Genomic DNA, 22,622 nt, shown 5'->3' with positions numbered 1-22,622 from the left:
ATTTTAAGGCTTCTCTCTTCTGGGACTTGAATTTACTCCCTCCCCACTTAACTCCTGACTCCTCAGATGCCCCTATTTTTCTCTTGGTGGTTTGCATATGCTCCAGTCCCACTCCCCCTCAGAAACACATACAGTCAGAAACAGCAGTACCCAAACTTTTGCTCTGGAAGAACCCGGGGGCCCTCAAAACTGCTTTTTACCAAGATCTGTGGAAGTGGAGGACGACCTATGTAGGAGCCCTGGCTCTTAAAACTGTGTTGCCAGCACCTAGGAATTCAAATGTTCTTCTAATGTACCAACAGACCAGCGTGCCTCAGGGCAAGCTTCACCAACCTGGTGCCATGCAGATTTTTTTTTGGGGGGGGGGGAGAGTTATAGCCCAGAACATCTGAGAGTACCACGGCCCACATCTTTCCCCAGTAAAATGACAGTGCAGGCTTCCGTGCTTCTGTATACACTGCAAGGCGAGCAAAGAAAAATGACCAAGCTGAAACGCCTGGTTTCCTTGAAATGCACAAGTGTGGGATTTGAATATCTAAGCGCGGCATTAGGAACAGAGGGGCAAGCTGCCAATGACACGGGATTCTGGGCAAGTTCAGGCAGCCTGCCAAAGCATCTACCAGCAGCAATTGTGCCTACTGAAATGAAAAGCCACAGCAGGGTTGGTAAGTCATGGCCCCTCTGGATTCAGGTGTAGCCAACGTGGTGCCCTCTGAGTGTTGTTGGGACTCTGACTCCCATCATCACTGGCCATTGGGCCATGCTGGCTGGGGCTGATGGGAACTGGAGTTCAATAATGGCTACCTCTGGTCTGGATTAGACCTCCCTAATCTGCAGGGTCCCCTGCTTGGATTTCTCCAACTACCAACTTCTCAGCAACTGGAAACCGGGAGTGTGGTTTGCCAAAGGCAGGGTATACAACACAGCGCAAGACATTTGCGAGAGACATAGTTTCTAAGCCTGGGAAGGGGATTTCCAAGCCAGAATCGAGCCACCACCTCATTAGCGCTCTTCCTGAGCCTCCAAGAGCTCACCTTAATGGAAGCTCCACTGAACAAGCCTGGAAGATACAGTAGTATTGGAAAGAGAAGGCTGGTCCATGGAGAAAAAGGCATCTATCTCCATCTCTCTCAAGTGCAGCTTCCCAGCAGACTGTGCCCCTGGCCAGTTTTTACAATGGTGAAAAAATGCCAAATGAATATCTGTGATCCCAATGAAAAAAAATGAATTTTTCGAATCAAGTGCTGTTGACCACGGTGCCGGCAGAAGTGGAATGACTTACAGACAGACAAATATAAATACATACTCATTTCACTTCCCCAAAACAAAATAAACCATTAAAAAAAAACAACCCTCCCCTCCCACCACCAGTAGCAGTTTCAAGAGCAAGTTGCTGCAGAAAAACTTCCACAGTGTTCAAACATAATGCCACTTAAAAAAGATTATTTCCAGCCCCCTCACCCACATGAACTGTACCTGGTTTCAACAGTACCCTAGACTAGTTTTCTTCAGCTTGGTGCCCTCCAGATGTTTTGGGGGACAACTTCCAGCCAGCACAACTAGGGATGGGGGGGTAGCACCCCAAACACCAGAAGGACAGGGCCTGAACCTCCCCCCCCCAAGGGACAGAATGGCTTACATGGAAAAGAAACCCTGTAAAAACCAGATGTGGGGAACCTTTGGCCATCCAGATGTTGCTGAACGACAGCTTCCATTGTCCCTGAGCCGCTGGCATGCTTGCTACGGCTGATGGGAGTTGTAGTTCGGCAGCACCCAGAGGTTCAAAGGTCCCCCACACCTGCTGTAAATGATCAGGAGGGAAAGAGCCTCCCGCTCTCACCAGAAGAGGTCTCAGCTCATCTGGAAGCAAGGAAAGGGATTGGCCAAGCTTGAAAAGGTGACAGCAGAACCAGTTTGAGAGAAGGTGACCACGTTTTTGTGCTGACAGCTGGTCCTGCTTGTAATGGTCGGACGCTTATGGAACAGAGTGAGAAAAACACACATTCGAACTTGCCCACTGGGAGGTCCCTGTGCAAGGAAATGGGAGTGGTACTGAGGCACAGACATCCCCTGTACCAGCTCTCCCGAGTAGCCACGGAGTTTTCACAGAAATTCCCAGTGAATCCTCACCACTAATAGCGTGGTGTTGTTGTTTTTTTAATCCCATTTGTACATCTTTAAAGAAACTGGACATTTGAAGTATTTCGCAATATACAGAATTTCAACACAAACTGCTCTGAAATTTCCCACCAAAGGGAAATATGTGTAGAATGAAATAATGACGTCACCCACTCTCTGGGATAAGAGTTAAGAGAGATTTCTGGCATGGCATACTGTTTTCCACTCCACCCCCAAGTGAAAACCCCATTTCTGCACCCATCCATTTTAAAAAAAAGAAAAAGAAAAAAAGAGAGAGGCCATATTCTACTTTTTTCTGACCAATACTGGGCTATAAAAACCATTATAGCTTTTGTGATTTCCCGCCACCCCCCAGAAAACATTTCATATTATGCACAAGTACCATAATGGACCGCTGTGGAAACGTAAACAAGTTTGCTAAACTTTGTCCTTTGATCAGATGCCTGCTTTGTAATTTTACCTCTCCCCTCTATAAAGGATTCATCTGCTGGAATGCAATCGTTTAAAAAAGTTGAGTTTTAAGGATCACTTCTTTGAAAATAGAGTCTGTTCAAAAAAACAAAACACAAGTACGCACGCACACACACACGCACACACACACACACACACACACACAGAGGGTTTGGGCACCACCTTCACTCTGCTTCAAAGATGGCGGCTGCCAAGCACCGCAGACGGGGGGGGAAACTCCATTTTGGTTGTGAGCTGGGCTCAATTGTGCTTCGCCCTGCCTCCTCGCAGGTAGCTCTTCCACCTCTTGACGAACTCTTTGAACAGGGGCGTCTCGTCGATGGTGCTGAGGAGCTGGAGCTGGTTAATGTGGGTAGTGTGATAGTCCCACCGGGCCAAGTTCGGGGCTGTCCCCAGCATGAAATGGCGGAGGTCATAGATGGTCCCTGAGCCCGTGTCGTAGAGAGGGAGCATGGCCTTGAGGGACTCCATGCCCCGCTCGTACAGGAGCTTGGCCTCCTTTCCCAGCTTCTCTCCTGCTGTCTCCTTCAAGTCGTACAGCCCAATGAGGGAATACATGAACCCGTTCAGGACAAAGGAGCTAGGCGACGTGGGGTACTCCTCGTACCAGTCGTGCTTGTTCATGAAGACGGCCTTCACGCCACGCTGCTCTGAGGAGAGCTTGTAAGGCGCCGTGGCCCGCAGAGCCGCACTGAGGAACGTGTGGTCTTTCGTCAAGAGGTAGGCCCGAACCAAGGTGGAAATGGCCTGGCCCTGAGCCATGGCAGAGTACCACCCGGGGTCCAGGGACTTGAAGCCTTCCCCCAGCTTCCGGGTCACCATGATCGGCCAACCACCCTTCTCATCCTGGTTCCTCACCAGCCAGTCGCTAGCGGCGAAAAAGGCCGCCATGTGGGCCGTGGCCGAGATGGTGACGTTGTCGATGAAGCCGTGTCCTTTCACCACCAAGCGGACCACCCTCTTGGGCATGATCTTAGTCTGCTTGACGGCCTTCGTGTTGGAGAGGCCGACCCCCTTCCTCAGGTCGGTCACAAGGTCTCGGGTGACTGTGCTCCAGCTAGTCCTGGGCCCGATGCCATAGTAAATGTCTCTATCCTTGAAAGCTATCAACTGGGTGTTGGAGACATAGTGCACACGGAACAGCTGGTTCTTCTCTGTGGTCTCCAGGACCACCGAGATGCTCCCGTTGGTGATGAACTTGAGGTCGAAGGAAATAATGAAGTCCCTCGTGTTCCCCAGCTGCAGAGAGGCGCCCTCGGAGTTTTCTGACAGGGAATAAAAAGGGTAAGGGGTTGGTTACGGAGCAAAACTACAACACGGGACGGATCTTTCTTTTGCCCTGAGTATTGACAGATAAGCATCAAGAAAGCAGCTTGCCAGCCACAACGCCTGTTCTCATGCACTGCCAAGGACATTCAAATCAATAGCATGAAATTAGCATTTCAACTTTGATTCTGTTCATTATTAATTAGTTACAAATGCAAGTATGGGCACCCTGGAGCAAGCCAGAGCTGTCCAGTTCAAAGTCCTGTTCCCCACAACAGCCAGTTAGATGTTTCTGGCAAATAAGAACATAAGAAGAGCCAGTGGCCCATCAAGTCCAGCTTGGTTGCTGGGCTGGATCAAAGCCCCCTGCCTCCAAGTCCAGCATCCTGCTCCCACACTGGTCTTTGAGGATCCCAAGGATTACTCCGCAGCTGATGAAGTGGGAGAGGAGCACACCTCAGAGATCCAGCCTTCCTGGATGCTCCACTGACTACAAAGGGAAGGGAGACTTTTACTGCTTTCGCCTTAGAGACCCCAGCCTAAGGCGCTGACTAAAATTACTTCGTTGCCTTTTAAAGTAATGGACTCATTAATTCTAATGGCTATTGATTAGTTGGGGGAAATACATTATGCCCCAATTAATGAGGCTGTCTTCATACAAAGAAAACGGGGGGGGGGGGGAGAGAGAAAGAGAAGAAATGTTGCGTATAATCATTAATTTTCTGGGTGTGGGGGAAAGAGAAGAAATGCTGCATATAATCAATAATTTTCTGGGCGGGTGGGGGGAATGTTTCCCCCCCACACACACCTTTCAGCATGAAAAGAAATGGAATAAAGGAGAAGTGAATGTGTGTGTTTATATAAAGCCACACCCTATATCATGGGAATGTGAGAAAAGCCCTGCAGGATCCGGCCAGACCTACCGTCTCCCTTTGAACTGACCTACCTGGGACAACAAATTGCTTGACATTTGTGAACCTGGACTTGTCCAGCACCATCGTGACAGAGCTGCCTTTGGGTACCGTCCAGTCTGCAGTGTGGCTGTTTTGGTCCTTCTCCTCAGCCATCTCATACACCTCCACGTGAGGAGGCTTCTCGGTCAGGTTCTTGCTGTAGTGGCTGAGCCCATATTGGGCAATCTGGATGGGGTAGAAGTAGCCCTGCGGCCCCCACTGCGTCGAGAGTGGCACGCCTGTGACACAGGGGCAGAAGACACAGCATAGGAATGTGAGCACAGCAGAAGAGCCCTGTGGGGTCAGACTAACCCCGTGGCTCACAATGTTTTTTGGGCCACCGCCCCCTTGGCTCCATAAACTCATCCCCAGTAGGGCCAGCGATATCTGGTTTCAACACTGATATATCAGCAGCTAAATACCATGGCATGCTGGTCTATCACAATGTTCTGGAATGTATCTCAGCTGCTTCTTCCTCCGTTCACCTGCCCCTTTGGCTGTCTGCAGGCAATTTGAGCTGGGAATACATCACGATCTGAACGCCATACTGGTTTCAGACAATTTACCAATATATCGTCCAGCTCTATGCCCCAGTGCCCCTCACCCTACCAAAAGCTTAATTCAGAGCAGTGGTTTCCACGATCCACAAATGAATATAGAACTGTACCTAAGAATTGCGCAGTTCTGTACAAACGTTCCTGGGAATAAGCCCCATTGAAGACTACCAAGTAAAAACATGTGGGATTCTGTTGATCCTGCAGTTTAGTCCTGCCTCCATTTATTTTCCCTCTATCAAAGTGGGTCCCAATTTTCTCAGGCCACCTGGTTCCAGAAACTCATCTCTTGTGCCCCCCTACCCTACTCTATAAAAAACACTACTCAGAATAGAGGTCTGCACAACCCACAATTAATTGCACATTTATTCATAATCCAATTAAAACCATTTAGTTTAATTAATCCAACAAAGCTGATGAACTGGATCCGGTGATACCAGATTTTCATTTTGTTGACAATCACACCTCCAGTGCGCACATGCGCACACACACGCACACCATCACCCCCTTGCCTCTGAGCAGCCCCTAGAGAATCCCACCACCACCTCCTGGAGGGTACCACCCACTTTGGAAACCACTAGACTAACCCTTTACACTCCAGGGGCCGCCAACATTTTTAGGGCCATGAGACATTTGCCAATGGAACCAGCTACTGTTGGCATCGCATGCCTTTCAGATGCCCTGGACAACATCTCCCATCAACCCCAGCAAACACAGTCGTATGATGCTGAGGCTGATGGGACTGCATCCATGCTTTCCTGGGGCTGATGGGAGTTGTAGTTCCAGAGGGTATAAGGTTGGGGAAGGAGCAGTCAGGAGAGCCATGAACACAGCCTTTTTCATACCTGGCTACATAGATGCTTAAAAGTTTAATATTGAGAGTCTCTTCGGAGGCATAGCCTTGAATCCCACCACAACCAATGTCTATTTGAAAGCCAGTGTGTACTGGAGTAGAGTCCTGGAATAGGAACTGGGAGACCAGGGATCAGATCCCCACACAGCCATAAAGCTCACTGGATAACCTTGGCCAGGCACTCAATCTCAGCCGAACCCACCTCACAGGGTTGTTGTGAGGGTAAAATGGGGAGGAAGAAAATTATGTACAGCGCTGTGAGCTCCTTGGAGGAAAAGTGGGATATAAATGCAAAAAATAATAATAAAATAAAGTCCGGTGGGAAGAATCCTGCCCAGCTTGCTTGATAAAATAGCAAGTAAGTGCCAATTAATCTGGAACCCGAAACAGGCCAACTCAGGAGTCAATCCCATTCCACTCAGTGGGGCTTGCACTTTTAGTCTGACTCTGACAACTGATCTAAAAGTAATTTTCCCTTCTGTCGCCACTAGTTCATCCAGCGTAGTATTGTCTACACTGACCAGCAGCACTCCAGGATTTCAGGTGAGAGGCTCTCCCCAGCCCCACCTGGAGATGCTGCCAGGGACTGAACCTGGGACCTTCAGAGCAGGTGGTCTACCGCAGAGGTACAAAGGCCTTTCCCCTCGAGGCAGATTTAGTGTCACCCACTGTCAGCTCCACCAGCTGGACCCTCTTGCAGACTTAGGCCTAACAATGGCTTCTCCCCTTAACACAGCAGCGTCTAGCTCGGAGAGCGGTTATGCCTCAAACCGAGCGTGACAGAAAGATTACCGAAACAAAATTAAAGAAAATGCATTTCCACGTATCATCCGCACTTCATAATGCCGATAAGTGTCTGTGATAGTCACTTGATGGATGTGTTTGCCTGAAGGGCAAAAGCGCCAGGGGAACTATTTAAAGAGCACTATGTAATATCTCAAATGCTAAAAGATGCTTTGCTTATTAATGAAGAGGGGTCTCTGCGAGAGGCGCAGGCCTCGGGATCCGGGAGAGAGGAACCAGCCCTACGCCTGCTATAAAAGCTTCGCTTGCAGCTGTTAATTTAGAAAGATGACATGATTAAATTCTCCAGGTCACAGGACACCAGACAACACAATGACATTGTGGGAATGAGACAGGAGGAAACCTAAAATGAACTCCTTCACTGCCTTGCAATCTACTTGACAGGAGAGGCTCTCCGCTGAAAAAGTGATCCCACCAGACTAGGCTTGCAAGTAGTCGCCTGGGGTGAATAAGAAATCTCCTGCAGGCAACCAGGCCAGGAATATATATTTTTTAGAAACGGTTACTCTTTAGTTATGTATGGCTATAAACATTAATATTGATAATAAAAAAACTATATACTACTTAATTGCCAAGCTGGCTTCTAAGAGGTTTCCAGTGTAAAATCCTATCTATTAGCTATACAGTGGTACCTCAGGTTACATACGCTTCAGGTTACAGACTCCACTAACCCAGAAATAGTACCTCGGGTTAAGAACTTTGCTTCAGGATGAGAACAGAAATGGTGCTCCGGCGGCGCGGCAGCAGCAGGAGGCCCCATTAGCTAGAGTGGTGTTTCAGGTTAAGAATAGACCTCCAGAACGAATTAAGTACTTAACCTGATGTGCCACTGTACACTTAATGAGATATAAGAGGCACACCCTATCTCTAATTTCCAGGGGGGGGGGGGAATTGAAAACCTTTTGATTCAACAAGCTTTTTAAGATCAGGTGCTCATTCTGTGTAGTTTTTAAACCTGTTTCCAATATCATTTTATGATACTGGTAAGAACCCTAGCTTAGCGATAGGAGCATCTGCTTTGCCTAAAGAAAACCCCATGTTCAGTTCTTGATGGCATTTCCAAGTAGGGCGGAAAGAGAACCCTTAAACCCTGGAGAGCTGCTGCCAGTCAGTGTAGGCCGTACTGAGCTAAATGCACCAGTGGTCTGGGCTCAGTATAAGGCAGCTTCCCAGGTCCCTAAGATATGTCTGCAAATTGCCTTGAGAAATGTAAGCAAAAGGAGATTCATAATAATAAGAAGGACAGATAACAGGCTACACTGAAAAGGACATTCCCCCCAAAGGCAACAGATTTGGAAAATGATTTAAAATAGTTTACTAAAATGCAAGATAGGCTTTATCGTCTAGGAATGCTTGTAGGTAATAGGAAAGATAGATATTATCTGTTTTGTTTGCTTGTTTTCAGAAAAGCAACCCGAAAGCATACAAACAGAATCATGTGGATTCCGTGGGCAAGTTGAATCATGTCCTGAAAAGTCAGGTTCTACTACTCACAGATATGTAGTAACTATGTAGTAACTGTGGAGTATCTCCCATAAGCCCCAGCCAGCAGAGCCAATCATCAAGAATGATGGAAATTGCAGTCTAACAACAGTATCTATAGGGTCACAAGCTCCCCTTCCTCCCCTGAAAAGAAGAAGAGCAACGAAAGACCTACCTTCGACACCACTGATGCACTTCACTCTGTCCCGGACCTCCACATTGTAGCCCTCGAAAGACATGAAGACGCCATCCGGGTGGTAAGGCGCCCTCTGCGCGTACACTTTGGAGTAGCTGTGGGAGAACTCGAACCTGTCGTACCCATCGTACTGGGCGACCTTCCCGTAGACCTCAAAGTACTTCTCCACCCAGGAGAAGGGCAGAAAGACCTCGTTCCCTTCTCTCCTGCCTTTGATGGTGTGCTCATCGTTGATCAGGCAGTCGATCTCCTCGTATTTCAGCCCCAGCGCCTTGTTCCCGTGGAAGCCCCCAACCACAGGGGGCGCCTTCTGCTGCTCTTGCGGGGAGGCCTCTTCGCTCTGCTGCTGCTGCTGCTGCTTGGCCGGGCCGTTCACATCCTTGTTGCTCTCCGAAGCGGCCACTCGCTTCTCCAGTCCATCCGCTCGGAAGACACTGCTGGGGCTACGCAGGAAGGGTGGGGCTGCCCTGTTGCTGGAGCATCTATTCCACAGCAGGACCGTGACCAGGGTGAACAGAACGCAGATGACGATCAAAGTCTTATAGTTGACCCGGGTCGCCAAGCAGCGCATATTCACACCATACCTGAAACAAACAAAGAAAGGCCAGAAGTTTCATTCTGATAGGCTTGCCATACGTCAGGAAAACTCCTGACATGTCCTGGTTTGGGGGTTTAAAAATGGCATCTGGGGCAAAATGTCAGGGAAAACCCGGATGTATTGCAACATGATGGAAAAAGCAGCGGAAATAGCTTAAAACCTACAATTTTGGGGGTAGGTTTCCCCCCCAAAACTCAACAATTTTGGTGTTTTCAACAACTTTGCGAGTGTCAGGAATTTACTTTTTGAAATATGGCAACCCTACATTCGGAGGACTTGCCAGCGGGGATCTGGACACCTCCCTGATATTTGGGGAGGACAAGGGGGAGCCACAGCCAGCACATATAAGGTCACTTACTTTGAACGTTTTGAAGGAGAGGAACAACAAAGGCACAGTGCATAGTGAAAACTATGGAACTCGCTCCTCCATAGATTCATAGAATTGGAAGGGACCCTGCGGATCATCTAGTCCAACCCCAATATGCAGCTGTCCCATATGGGGATTGAACCCACAACCTTGGCGTTAGGAGCACCACGCTCTAACCAACAGAGCTACCACATAGCGTTCCTGCTGGAGACAGGAATGGCCACCCACTCGGATGGCTTTAATAAAGGAAAAGGCAAATTCATGGAGGAGAAGAGGCCTATCAGCAACTGCTAACCATGATGTCCTACCTCCACAGCCAGAGGTAGCAAAACTTCTGAATACCAGTTGCTGGAAACAACTCAAGTCCTGCTTGCAGGTTTTCCATGGGCATCTGAGTGGCCACTGTGAGAGCAGGATGTTGGACTAGATGGGTTCTTGGCCTGATCTAACAGGGCAGTTATTATGTTCCTAACAGGAAATTAGTTAGGGAAGCTTAGCTAGGAAAGAGGCAGCCTGCTGCTACCCAACTTCCCTTGCAAATGCATGAGAGGGATAAGAGAGGGGGGGGGAGTCCAGTTTTCTGCACAAGTAGTCCATGAAGCCTAGAACCTGACCCTAAATTCAGTATTTATTTACTGCATTTATACCCCACTTTTCCTCCAAGGAGCACAAAGTGGTGTACATAGCTCCCCGCCCCCTTTTATCCTCACAACAACCCTGCGAGGTAGGTTAGGGCAAGAGTGAATGAATGGCCCACGGTCACCTAGTGAGCGTCATGGCCGAGTAGGGATTTGAACCCTGGTCTCTCCCAGGTCCCAGTAGGAGACTCTTAAACGCTACAGCACAGCTGGCTATCGGCGGAAGAGAAATGCGCAGATGTTCCATGGCTAACAAAGATGGCAGGTGCATCAAGGCAGAAAAGGTTCCTCAAGCACAGGGAATTTGAAAAGCACCTATACACACTGTAACCGGCTGAACCAAATGCTAGCATGCCCAGAAAAGCTCCCTCTCTTTGGCAAATGAGAAGGCTGCTTGGACAGAAACGCCATTGTCCTCAATGAGTTTCCGCAATGAAAATAGTTTCTTCAGCCTTGAGTTTCCGCAGTCATCTGGGTGGAGTGGTGGAACTTAGCTGCCTTGCGCTTTTGCCAATTCACACCAAGGGTGCTGGGCAGGTCAAGAGGGACTCTTGTGCTGGTGGCCTTGAATTGGGAAAGGAACCAAAGCCCCTTTGGACGGAGCCCTGTTTGAGCTCTGCCGTGGCAACAACTACATCTCCCCACTTGACCCTTTATTTGGCCTGTCTCAGTGACTTAAATAGGTACTTAAGGTTCAATTGGACATCTTCAACTCAACACAAGCTATAAAATACGTACTTGGGACGCAACTTGGCAAGCTATTTTGGAAAGGGTGACGAAGGAGGTGTTGGAAGAAAATGCACTGCTTCAGGCAAGCTAACCATTGCATAATTTGCTGTGTGTGTGTGTGTGTGTGTGTGTGCGCGCGCGTGTACACACACATGCCTGCCTCACAGCTGTCCTAGAAAGACCCAGAGTTGCTTCCATTCCTACACAGAGCAAGATGATATCCAGAGCACATAGAAGGGGTAAGATAAACTCTCATCAGAGGCTCTTGCGGAAAACTTCCAAGCTAGGGCTGGTCCACACATTGCTAAAGCACAGCAAGAAATACCTGACCCGTTTCAAACACACAGTGGCCCGCTATGCTGGGATCTTGCTCACAACACTAACAGTGTGCCCTACACTTGCTTGCTAATCTGAGCTTTATCTATTACATTTATATCGCACCTCAGACCCCTGCCCTCTCCAAGCAGCTGATAGATTATTCTCCCTATTTTATGCTCACAACAACCCTGCGAGATAGGTAAGACTGAGATGCTTTGCTTGGCCCAAGGTCATAGCTTCATGGCTATGCAGAGATTTGAACTCTGGTCTTCCAGTTCCTAGTCCAACAAGGGCAGTGGTTCGCAAACGTTTTCAGGCCACTGCCCCCTTGGTTCCATAGTGCCCCTCCCTTCCCCCGTAAAAGGCATTATTTATAATAGCAGTTCGCACAGCCCACTAAGGAAGACAGTAACAATCGGATTCAAAATAGTAACAGTTAATTGCACATTTATTCAAAACCCAATTAAAATTGCTTAGCATAATCAATTCAACAAAACTGATAAACTTGTTCCAGTGATACCAGCTTTACAAAGCGGGATAGTCATATACACCTCCAGAGCCCGACTCCCATCCCCTTGCTTCTTACTGCCCCCTAACCCCATTGCCTGCCAGGGCCAGGGGGCAGTACCACCCACTTTGTGTTCTAACCACTACTCTACACTGTCCCAGCTAGGACACTGAGGCGGATTTGATACCACCTGCTACCCAAGACAGAAAGTGATGAAAGCAACCATCTACATGCTATCCTTTCACCTCAAAGGAAGAGGAGAAGTTCGGGCTATGACATTAGTGGATATATACCTGCCCCCATCGGACAGGTAACATCTCGCCAGTCTCAAGTTGATGGGACCTTGGTTTACCCTTCATTCATTTCACAATTCCACACTGTGTTGGCTCCCACCCAGCCGTTTCACACTTAACAAGGAAAACGTCCCATATTGTTGAAGAATACAGGGTATATCTAATTCTTTAAACAAAAAAACCACCAATTTCACTCTTATAGAAACGCCAACAAAAATAAACACATTTTCTGCAAAATTAAAAACACTCAAAAATTTGCTGCTGTCTCTCATCCCACCTCCAGCGAAGGAAAAGAAAATATAAAACACATTTTGAATTTAGTTACATGAGCTACATTATAGGAGAGAACACTGCCAGGTTTCTATATATCGTTATGTGCCTACACATCTTGCCTTGAGTGCAATTCTCTATAACCCTGTTGCTCACACAAGAAGATAAAAAAAAAGCGAGATGGGAAGCAGAAAAAACTTTGACAAAGCTTCCTTAAGTTGATTCCCTCATGGTTTCTCCTTTAAAGCTGGCCTGTTCTCCCTTCTCCCCCCCCCCCCCGCCCTTCTCTTTCTTTCCCAGGGCTTGCTTTTAAAATATTGAAGACTGCTTGGGTTGTTGGTTTTGTTACTTATCCCACTTAGAGGCCCGGGCTTCAGGGATTTTGTTTGTTTTCCAGCATCCAGCTGTGATGGCTGCTGCTGAGAGATGAGAAATCTTCTTGTTTGGAGGTGTGTGGTGTGGCGCTCAAGGGAGGAGAAGGAAGAACAGATCCTCTTTAACTATTCTGTTTGCAGGAAACAGCTACACGCAGGCAACAAACAGCCCACTGTTTCTCCACTGGTTTCGCTCCACCCCTAAATAAGTTAAGACCCTTGCAGTGTAAACACAGATGAAGAACTGAAGGAACAGGAAAAGCACTCAGAGAGACAGGCATCAGAATAGCACTTTCAGAGTCATCTCTTTTAATTTATAATATATAAGGGCAATGGATGTACTTCCACATTCATGTGACTGTATGCTCACCTATAAAAAAAAAATTCAGACACTCAAGGAGTAAGAAATACGACTTCTAGGTTTCCTGGAGGAGCCTGGAAGGGTTCTGAACAGGCTTCCCCAATCTGGCACCCTCCATATGTTTTGGACTATAGTTCCCATCAGCCAGGCAAGACTATCCTAATATGTTCCAGGCATTAGCAGCCTTTAATCAAGAAGAAGAAAAAACCCAGAAAGCATTGATAGCATGGTTAGCTCAGCCGATAAAGCATAAAACTCTTCATCTCAGGGCTGTGGGTTTGAGCCGCACGTTGGGGGAAAAGATTTATGCATTGCAGGGGGTTGGGCTAGATGACCCTCATGGTCCCTTCCATCTCTATGGTTCTGTGGCCAGTGCATTTCCCTGGAACTCAAGATCAACTGCTTTAGACATAGAACTCGGTGGACCCATCCAATGAAGCTGAATGTTGGAAGGTTTGAGACCAGGGGTAGGCAACCTAAGGCCCAGGGTCTGGATGCGGCCCAACCGCCTTCTCAATCCAGCTCACGGACGGTCCGGGAATCAGCGTGTTTTTACATGTGTAGAATGTGTGCTTTTATTGAAAATGCCATCTCTGGATTATTTGTGGGGCCTGCCTGGTGTTTTTACATGAGTAGAATGTGTGCTTTTATTGAAAATGCATCTCTGGGTTATTTGTGGGGCATAGGAATTTGTTCATTTTTTTTTAAATATAGTCCAGCCCACCACATGGTCTGAGGGACAGTGGACCAGGGCCCACAGCTGAAAAAGGGTGCTGACCCCTGTTCGAGACAGATAAACAAGAAAGCCCATCTTCACACAGCACGTAGCTAACCTATGGAACTCACTCACACAGGAGGCAGTGATGGCCACCAAGCTAGATGGCTTTAAAAGAGGGTTATACAAATGGCAGAGGGGGGCTACTGATGGCTACATTCTGCCTCCACAGTTGGAGCCATAAATGCTTTTGAATGCCAGTCGCTGGAAACCACAGGAGGGGAGAGGGCTTGCAGACTTCCCATTGAGGCCTCCCATTGAGGCAAGAACAGAATGCTGGCCTAGATGGGCCATTGGCCTGATCCAGCAGGCTCTTCTTAGGTTCTTATGCAGACTGCATGTCCTTTAGGATAGAATGTCTTATTCTAATTGTGTACAGAGTTATGTGCATGGATGGTGCTATATAAATGAACAGCAAGGAGAAGAACTAGGACTTCTTTAGCAGAAACTGTCATCACTGGGTAGCTGCATACACAAGGTCCCAGGTTCAGCTTCCATCATCTCAAGGTTCAGCTGGGAAAGGCTTCCTGTCTGAAATGCAGGACAGGTGCTGGCCTTCAGAGTAGGAGACACTAGTCAATGGACCAACTGTCTGCAGGTACAAGGCCGCTACAATGCCGGGGCACAGGGAGGTAGAGGAGCCCCTAGCACACTTCCGTGTTTCACTACTGCAGCTGGCTTTCTGCTCTCATCTACTGTAGTTCCAGATCCAACAACTCCAGGCTTATTGCCACCATCCCACGCCGGTGCCAATTCACCATGCTTTTCCCCTTTCTTTTTTAAGGCTCATTCACCTGCATCCTTAATGGCAAATGAGATGGTGAACAGCTTGTACAATGTGCGGCCACTGTCAGAATTACATTAGCACTTCAAAGAAGGAGGCAATTGCCCTCCTTAGCATAGATCAGAGACAGAGAGCGAGGGAGCTGAATTTATGAGTTCATCACCGGGTTGTGTGTGCGTCACAGCCATGCCAGAATCGTAGGCAAAGGTGTTTGGTCAGCAAAAGCTGTGCAAGGGTTCTGGGTTTTTTAATGCTGAATTTACCAGAAATTAACTTAGAAATAGGAGATACTCGCCTTTGGGCGATGTGCCTGGTTATAGCCGAACCAGAGCCTCCATTTGCAAAATCAACTTGCAGACTTGTTGTTTTTCCTGAAAGAGTGCAATGAAGACGCTTGATGTCAACAAGCAGGGAGTTCCAAGGTCTTTGTGCTGCCACAATAACAAGATTGGTTTCTTACAAATGTGGAACCAATATTATGAGGTACCTGGAACAGTGACAGTTCCCCATTTCAGAGTGGCCAAGTGAGCCTATCTGGGGTAAGGAGATCTCGGCTCCAAGTTAAGGGCTTTGTATACTAATAGTAACACCCTGAACATGGCTTGGTAGCAAACAGGTAACCAGTGCAGATCTCTGAGCAGAGATGTTACATGCTGATGGGGTCTCGCTCCTAACTTAGGTCTGTTAACTTCAATAGGCCTACTGTGAGTAGAATGTTAGATGCTCTCCGCCTTGTAAAGCTCTTCTGCTCCCCTACTGATCACAGTGGGCTATATGAATCGGGCAAAAAGATTCCATTCCCCTTATTACCTATCAGTGATCCACTGGAGGCAATTCAGGTGGTGCAAAACACCAGAGCAGCTTCTCAAGGCTAAAAATAAAGAGACGTTAAAGCATGTTTCCAAAATGAACAGCCAAAAGAGTCTATGTTTCTGCAGGCACCTCACCGCAATGTTCTTTTAGATGCAAGAAGGAAAAAAACCAGCCATTAAACGCAAAGATCAGGGATTTCTGCTACACCTAGATAAGGCCCTTGTTTACACTCAAGAATCTGGGCCAGTCTAACCTGGCTCTGAAATGAACACAGAGGCCACCAAGCCGGGGGCTTGGCAAAGGCGAGATACATGCAGAAGCAGTGTTTTTATAAGCCCTAGGAATGGGAGATTGGCACTTGGAGGGTCCATCCAAAGCAGCATTTCCTTCCTCATCCTCCCACTATCTGCACTGCTCTCAGCAAGCCTGAGTATTAAGGGATTCACCAAGCAACTAGCACATGCATGGATACTTTTAAAAAAAACAAAAAAACCAACCGAGTACAGAAAGGGACTCATTTTACCCCAGCACACAGAAATGCTCCCAAGTTATTTGCAACTGGAACGTGGAAGCACCACAATGCAGGGCTCCTTCCATCAGCTCTGCCGAAAGCCCAGCTCCATCAGGCACCTCCTACCCCTGAACTGTGCCAGCTGGTCATTGTAAGAATAGCTGTTTAAGAATTGGTGTCTGAGTTTGCATTTTTCCTCTTCCCTCCCTGTCCTTTTCCCGTGTGTGTGTGTGTGTGTGTGTGTTTTCTCACGTAGAGAGCCAATGCAACATCATGATTAGAGTGTTGCACCAGGACTTGGGAGATCAGGGTTCAAATCCCCACCTACCCACAAAGCTCTCAGGTTGGTCACTGCTATTTCAACCTACCTCACAGGGTTGTTGTGGGGATTAAATGAGAAGTGGGGGAACCTTGTACACCACCCTTGAGCTCCTTGGAGGACATGGTGGGATATAAATGCAATAAAGAAATGCTAGCTCAGTAGAACTGTCTACACCAGGGGTGGGAAATCTTTGGCTTCCCGGGGGTTGCTGTATTACAAAACCCATCATCCTTGGCCTCATTTGGTGTGGCTGATAGTAATCGTAATTCAGCATCATCAGGCAGGCCAAACACTCCCCACACCTGGTTCACACTAACTGGAAGCAGTGCCCTAGGGCAAGGACCAACCCACCCATGAGGCAAGGTGAGACCAACGTCCCCAGCAGCAGACTTTTCTGTCCCCTTGTTCCTGATGTAGCTCTTCCCTGCCTCCTTCTTCCCTGATAGGGAGGGGGCACTATTTTGGGGTCCTCCTCAGGTACCAAAGTGTCTTAGGGCAGCTTTGCCCAGAGCTTGAGACAGGAGGCAAGATTATGCAATGATTTCGCATGAACTCCTGCAGCATTAAAATATCCAAATAGTGTTCAGCTGTTTCTCTCTGGAAAGGAAAAAACGCTGATTTGAATGCAAATGCCTAATTAATGGCTTATTTACAATTAATCTGCCTTTTAATCTTTCTGCAGCTAGCATTTTAAATGCATCTTGACTTGATAAAGACCCAGAGCAGAATTTTAAACAATGCACTGATTTTCTTTGTGCAGTGGAGGAAGAAAAAAAGTTATAATACCATACAAATACAAATGAACAGAGTTACGATAATTGAATCTATGTAGGGGCTTTCTGTGCTGGCTGACTCTTTAGAACAGATTTACTATTTAATTACGGCTGTTAGCCATATTCCATCTGTGTAGCATTTGAAAGAAACACCCATAAGTTGTTTAGCAGAATGACAGAGTGCCCAGGAACGGTTCTGCAATTTTGTGATGGCAATCCAACGCAGTCGTTAGCAAGAGGTCCCTTCGAGCACCTAATTTAAAAGTGAAACATCAGCAGATCTCTACCTAATATTGAATTTTTTCCCTTAATAGAAATCATTGTGAATTTCAATACTGAGTCCCTACATCACAAGTTATCAACAAGCAGCAGGCAAGACATTTATTCGGGCTTCTTCCTTTGGTGTGTGTGTGGGGTTGTGTTGTTGTTTTTTGCTATGTACCCAGACTCAGTTGTTGGTGACCTAGCCATACACACAGCTTCCTAAAGTCATATGCTGATTTGTCAGAAAAATCTTTGCTTTCTCCAAACCTCATGGCTGCCTCTGCTAAAGGCTAAGAAACCCAAGAAGATCAACTCATCTGGTCTCTTTTCGCAAGCTGTGGGGATGGACTGATGGGCACAGAAGGGGCTGCAGGAAGAGAAATGTGACCAGGGCTGCTGTGCCTGGCACTCAGTGTGGAAGGACTAACCTCAGAAAACTGAACTGGAACATGCCACTTTCCCAACCTGGTGCCCTCCAGATGTTTTGGACTGCAACTCTCCTCAGCTCCCCCAGCCAGCACACTCCGTTGATGCTGGCGCTGCTAGGAGATGTAGTCCTAAACATCTGGGCGGCAGAAGATTGGCAAACGGGACCATAGATCTAAGACTGAACTGAGACTGCTTTGCCAAAAACAGAGAGTACAGTATGATCGCCTCTAACATGCATTTAACTTGCGCACCTTCAACCATATGTGGTGGAAGGCTGGCTGAAATTCTGCAAGTTAAACGCAAGTGAGGCAGAAAGCTTAAAAGCTATTTTTGTGCCAGGGCTACCCTGTGCAAAAAAAAAAAAAAAAAGCTTTTAAACTCTCTGCCTTGCTGGGGTGGGGTGGGGGGCAAGGCCCACTCAGTGGCTGGCTCCAGAAGGTGAGGGATGCTTGCCTATGAGAGGTTTGATTATACAAATTTTTACATATATGCAGAACCCTGGGAACGGAGCGCCTGCGTAAGATGCAAAACTGCCCAACCCTGTTCCACAGCGAAAAATTCCCTCCTCCCAGGTAGACCCATTTTGCTCCTCTGGCAAACCTCCACCTGCTCTGTCAAAGCACTCTGCCGAATGCCCATTTCAAGCCCATTCATTCATTCACACACACACACAGAGCCAGCATGGGACACATTAACACTGCACTAAGATCGCACTCCAACAGACATTAGGCCCGAGGTGTATAAATTCAGGGCCAGTGAAATGTTGCCAACTCCGGTCTGAGGCATCTTAAAAAAAATCAAAAAAATCTGCAATGCTATTGAAATGCTCTTTTCCCAGCGTCTAGATCTCAAGGGGTGGTTTGAGCTATTGCTAAAACTGAACGTGAACAATTCCAAACTACCACAGCTAGAATCCAGTCACCTTGAGAAACACAAAGTGCAAATCGGGGGTGCCCAACTCAAAACACTGGACCTCTGTGCAGACAGAGCCACAAAGTATTCAGACAAATGGGAGACTCCTTTCTTTGAACTCAGTTGCTGCCTATCTAACATGCTGTGAGATTTATTTATTTATTTATTTATTTATTTATTTATTTATTTATGTTTGTAAGTTTTTCTTATTTTGTTTTATAACGTATAGAAAACAGAAGAGGACAGGGTAATGACAGGTGAAAATTAAAAGATGAAAAACAAAACTATAAGCACACAGAATGAGTACAGTTGCACATAGGTTAAAAGAACAAAGTTCAAGTAAAGAAGACTGCATCAGTGTTATCTGGTTAGCAAGTATGGTTCCAGATTTGACAGGGCTGTCTTGAAAATGATGGCTCTGTTGTATGTGTCATTAAAAAAAATGCCAAATCATATAAAATGTGGCTGGAGGTTCTAATCCTTGTCAAAACTGCAAATTATGTGCAATTTTCTCCTTGCTGCGAGATTCTGAACCATGTTGGTTCATGTACTGGGGGGTGGGGGTGGGAAATGGGAGTGAGCGGAAATGGCTGTCGTAATTATGAGCCCATTTAGTGTGGAGCCTAATAAATCTACTTGCTCTCCAGATGGATTAGACTATTAAGCCCCCCACCCCCTTTTGCTAATGGCACAAACAAGAACGCCAAACTCTGCCAGCTGCTTGCAAATGCATTACGAGGCCCCCTTGAAGCCAGCAAAGCACCACATTGTTGCTTCAGAGATTGATGAAGGAAGTCTCCGCAACAGATGAAAGACCTTAGCACTGCTTCGTCAGCTTCGCTGCACCCCTATTTATAGACCAGGCGCAAGTCCCCAAACAGCCGCCTTGGTAAACCTCATTAACTGCCCTCCAAGGGGTGCAAAGCTGCACCTATTATTGCTATTTATAAAGCTTATTCTGTGCTTTCTTCAGTGTATACCATGCCACCTGCCTTTCAAGGTGGAACCCGAGGGGGCGTCGCCATGACATCATGTGACTGAGGAGTAGGGTGTTCCATTCGCCTGCCAAAATGGCCCATCGAGTGAGCTCAGATGCAAGCCCCCCCAACCCGTGGGGCAGTTGGGGGGACAGGAATGGTAGATCAAAACATCTCGAGGGCATTACACATTGATGTAGGTTCCTCTTCAGCAAGCGGCAAGGCTGGCTTCGTTCCAGGTTTATCTAAACAGCTGATGGGAGAAATTCCTTTCACCACATCTCAAAAAGGATATTGTAGAGTTGGAAAAGGTTCAGGAAAGGGCAGCCAACACGATCAAGTGGGTGGAGCAACTTCCCTGTGAAGAAAGGTTGCAGCGTTGGGGACTTTTTGCACGAGAAAAGGGCAAGAGGCAACATGCAAGAAATTTGTTAAAAATATGCACTGCACAGAGAAAGTGGATAGGGAAAAGATTTTCTCCTCTCATAACGCTGGAACTCGTGGATATCCAATGAAGCTGAATGAAGATTCAGGACAGATCAAAGAAGAGAAAACCCTTCACGTAGTATAAACGATGGAACTGACTCACACAGGGGCCACCAACTGGGATGGCTCTAAGAGACGACTGGGTAATTTCAGGGGGGAGAAGGCAATCAATGGCTACTAGCCAGGATGGCTATGCTCTGCCTCCACAGCTGGGAGGCAGCAATGCCCCTGAATACCAGTTGCTGCAAACCAAAAGGAGGGGTGAGGGCTCTTGTGCTCGAATCCTGCTTGTGGGCTTCCCATTGGGGCATCTGGTTGGCCAGTATGAGAACAGGATGCTGGACTAGATGGGCTACTGGCCTGACCCAGCAAGGCTCTTCTTACATTCTGGTTAAGCTCACCCCATGCTCTAAACACCTCCGTGCACATCTAGTCACTTGGAAACAATAAGGCCACCACGTTCTCTCTGCAGCAGCTGCCAAAGTGCCAAGAATTACTCAAGGAGCAACAGCCAGGGGTGGGGGTGGGATGGGATTAGCATCGTGGCCTCAGGTAACCTCAACGAATGGGCTTGCTTGGGATGGGCACACGCACCCTGCAATGACAGCTGTCACTTAAACTGAATGGAAGGGGAATGAATACATTACCGGAGGCTCCAGCCTCCCTCCAGGAATATTACAGGTGGCATTTATTGAATGTGTGGGAGTTACTTAGCAGCTCAATATCTTAACCTTGAAGTTGCCTGGAAATCTCTGGAAACAAAAGGCTTGTTTACAGGCTGCTCAAAAGATGCTCAGCTATGATACTGCAGCACACCCTGCTGCATTTGAGTTTGGGGGGGGGGGAGGAAGAGACAGGCATCAAAAGCAATCAATAACCAGCCCCCTGTGCCTGAGGTTACAGAAGCCTCCTAAGAATGAGTAAACTACAGGGTGGAGTCACCTCCATTGTGGGAATCTGCACTGCCACTGGAGAGAGATGGGGAGACAAACTCCTTGAAGAGCAGCTGGTCCTTCAAACCTCCAGCGTTAAGGGCTGCTCTGAAATCCGCTGAAAAATGACATTCAGATGAAGCTGCCTTCTACTGAATCTCTGTTCACCTAGCTCAGTACTGTCTACAACCAGGGGTCAGCAAACTTTTTCAGCAGGGGGCCGGTTCACTGTCCCTCAGACCTTGTGGGGGGCGGATTATATTTTGGAGAAAAAAATGAATTCCTACGCTCCACAAATAACCCAGAGATGCATTTTAAATAAAAGCACACATTCTACTCATGTAAAAACATGCTAATTCTCAGACTGTCCACGGGCTGGATTTAGAAGGCAATTGGGCCGAATCTGGCCCCCAGGCCTTAGTTTGCCTACCCATGGTCTACACTGAGTGGTGGCTGCTCTTCAGGGTTTCAGAAAAGGGGCTTTGGCAGGTCTACCTGGAGATGCTGTGGAGAAGGCTACAGACCTTTCGTATGCAAATCCCTCCTGAGTCAGAACAGGATCTGCTCTCTCCCAGGGTCTTGAGCAAAGTCTTTCCCAGCTAGCAATGTAGACAATTTTGCCTGGAACATTCTCTGTACAAATCCTGTACTCTGCCACCAAGGCACATTACCCCCCCACCCACGTCTGTGCAAGGGTGAGAGTCACTGTGCTGTAGCGATTAGAGGGCTGGACTAAGACCAAGGTTCAAATCCCCCCTTGGCCACAAAGCTCACTGGGTGACCCTGGGCCATTCACTGCCTCTCAGTCGACCTACATCACAGGGTTGTCGTGGCGATTAAATGAGGAAGGGGAGAACCACGCACACAGCCTTGAGCTCCTTGGAGACAGTGGTGGGATATCAATGCATTAATAAAATAATAAAGTGGATATTAAGAAGGGCAGGATCCCACAGAAGTAGTTCTGTTAGCACAAAGGAATGCCCCCTTCTCTCTTGCTGCACAACCTCAAAATCTGTGCTAGGTTGTCCCACCAACAAATCTGAGGAGGGGCACACAGGGAGAGGAGAGGCAGTTTTGCTACAGAAACGAAAATGTTTGTGCTAACAGAGGTACAGTCGGACCTTGGTTCTCAAATGACGAAAACCAGGAGGTAAGTGTTCTGGTTTTTGAATGTTTTTCAGAAGCTGAACGTCCGACACGGATTCTGTTTGAGTGCAGGAAGCTCCTGCAGCCAATCAGAAACCGCACCTTGGTTTTTGAAAATTTCAGAAGTCGAACCGACTTCCGGAACGGATTACATTCGAGAACCAAGGTACGGTTGTACTTTGCTGGATACTTCCTGAAATCACCTGTGTGCTATACCAATAAAATCACAGTCAGATCCCTTTGCCAGCACCAGCAGCCTGTGAGTGGCCCAGGAGGCAAAGCACAGAATCATAGGATTGTTGAGTAGAAGTGACCAGAAAGGTT

General features: G+C 47.5%; 1 protein-coding gene across 3 annotated transcripts in view; it reads right to left on the bottom strand.

Annotated features, from left to right (window-relative positions):
* Positions 1-361: 361 nt before the first annotated feature.
* The window catches only part of GLCE (glucuronic acid epimerase), a 53,807-nt gene continuing 31,546 nt past the window's right edge, over positions 362-22,622 (bottom strand). For 2 of the 3 annotated variants that reach the window (XM_081838970.1, XM_081838972.1), the window contains 3 exons: positions 8,698-9,302; positions 4,823-5,068; positions 362-3,875 (listed from right to left, as the gene is read on the bottom strand). In XM_081838970.1, the coding sequence (XP_081695096.1) occupies positions 2,851-3,875; positions 4,823-5,068; positions 8,698-9,289 (1,863 nt within the window). In that variant the 5' untranslated portion in view covers positions 9,290-9,302 and the 3' untranslated portion in view covers positions 362-2,850. Of the gene's footprint in view, positions 3,876-4,822; positions 5,069-8,697; positions 9,303-19,922; positions 20,093-22,622 lie in introns of all 3 variants that reach the window. The other variant, XM_081838971.1, reaches the window with a different exon arrangement.

The sequence above is a fragment of the Podarcis erhardii genome (genome assembly GCF_964252035.2).
Source record: "Podarcis erhardii genome assembly, chromosome: 14".
NCBI lineage: Eukaryota > Metazoa > Chordata > Lepidosauria > Squamata > Lacertidae > Podarcis > Podarcis erhardii.
Note: the sequence above shows the minus strand (reverse complement) of the source record. Positions and strands in the feature narration are given on the sequence as shown.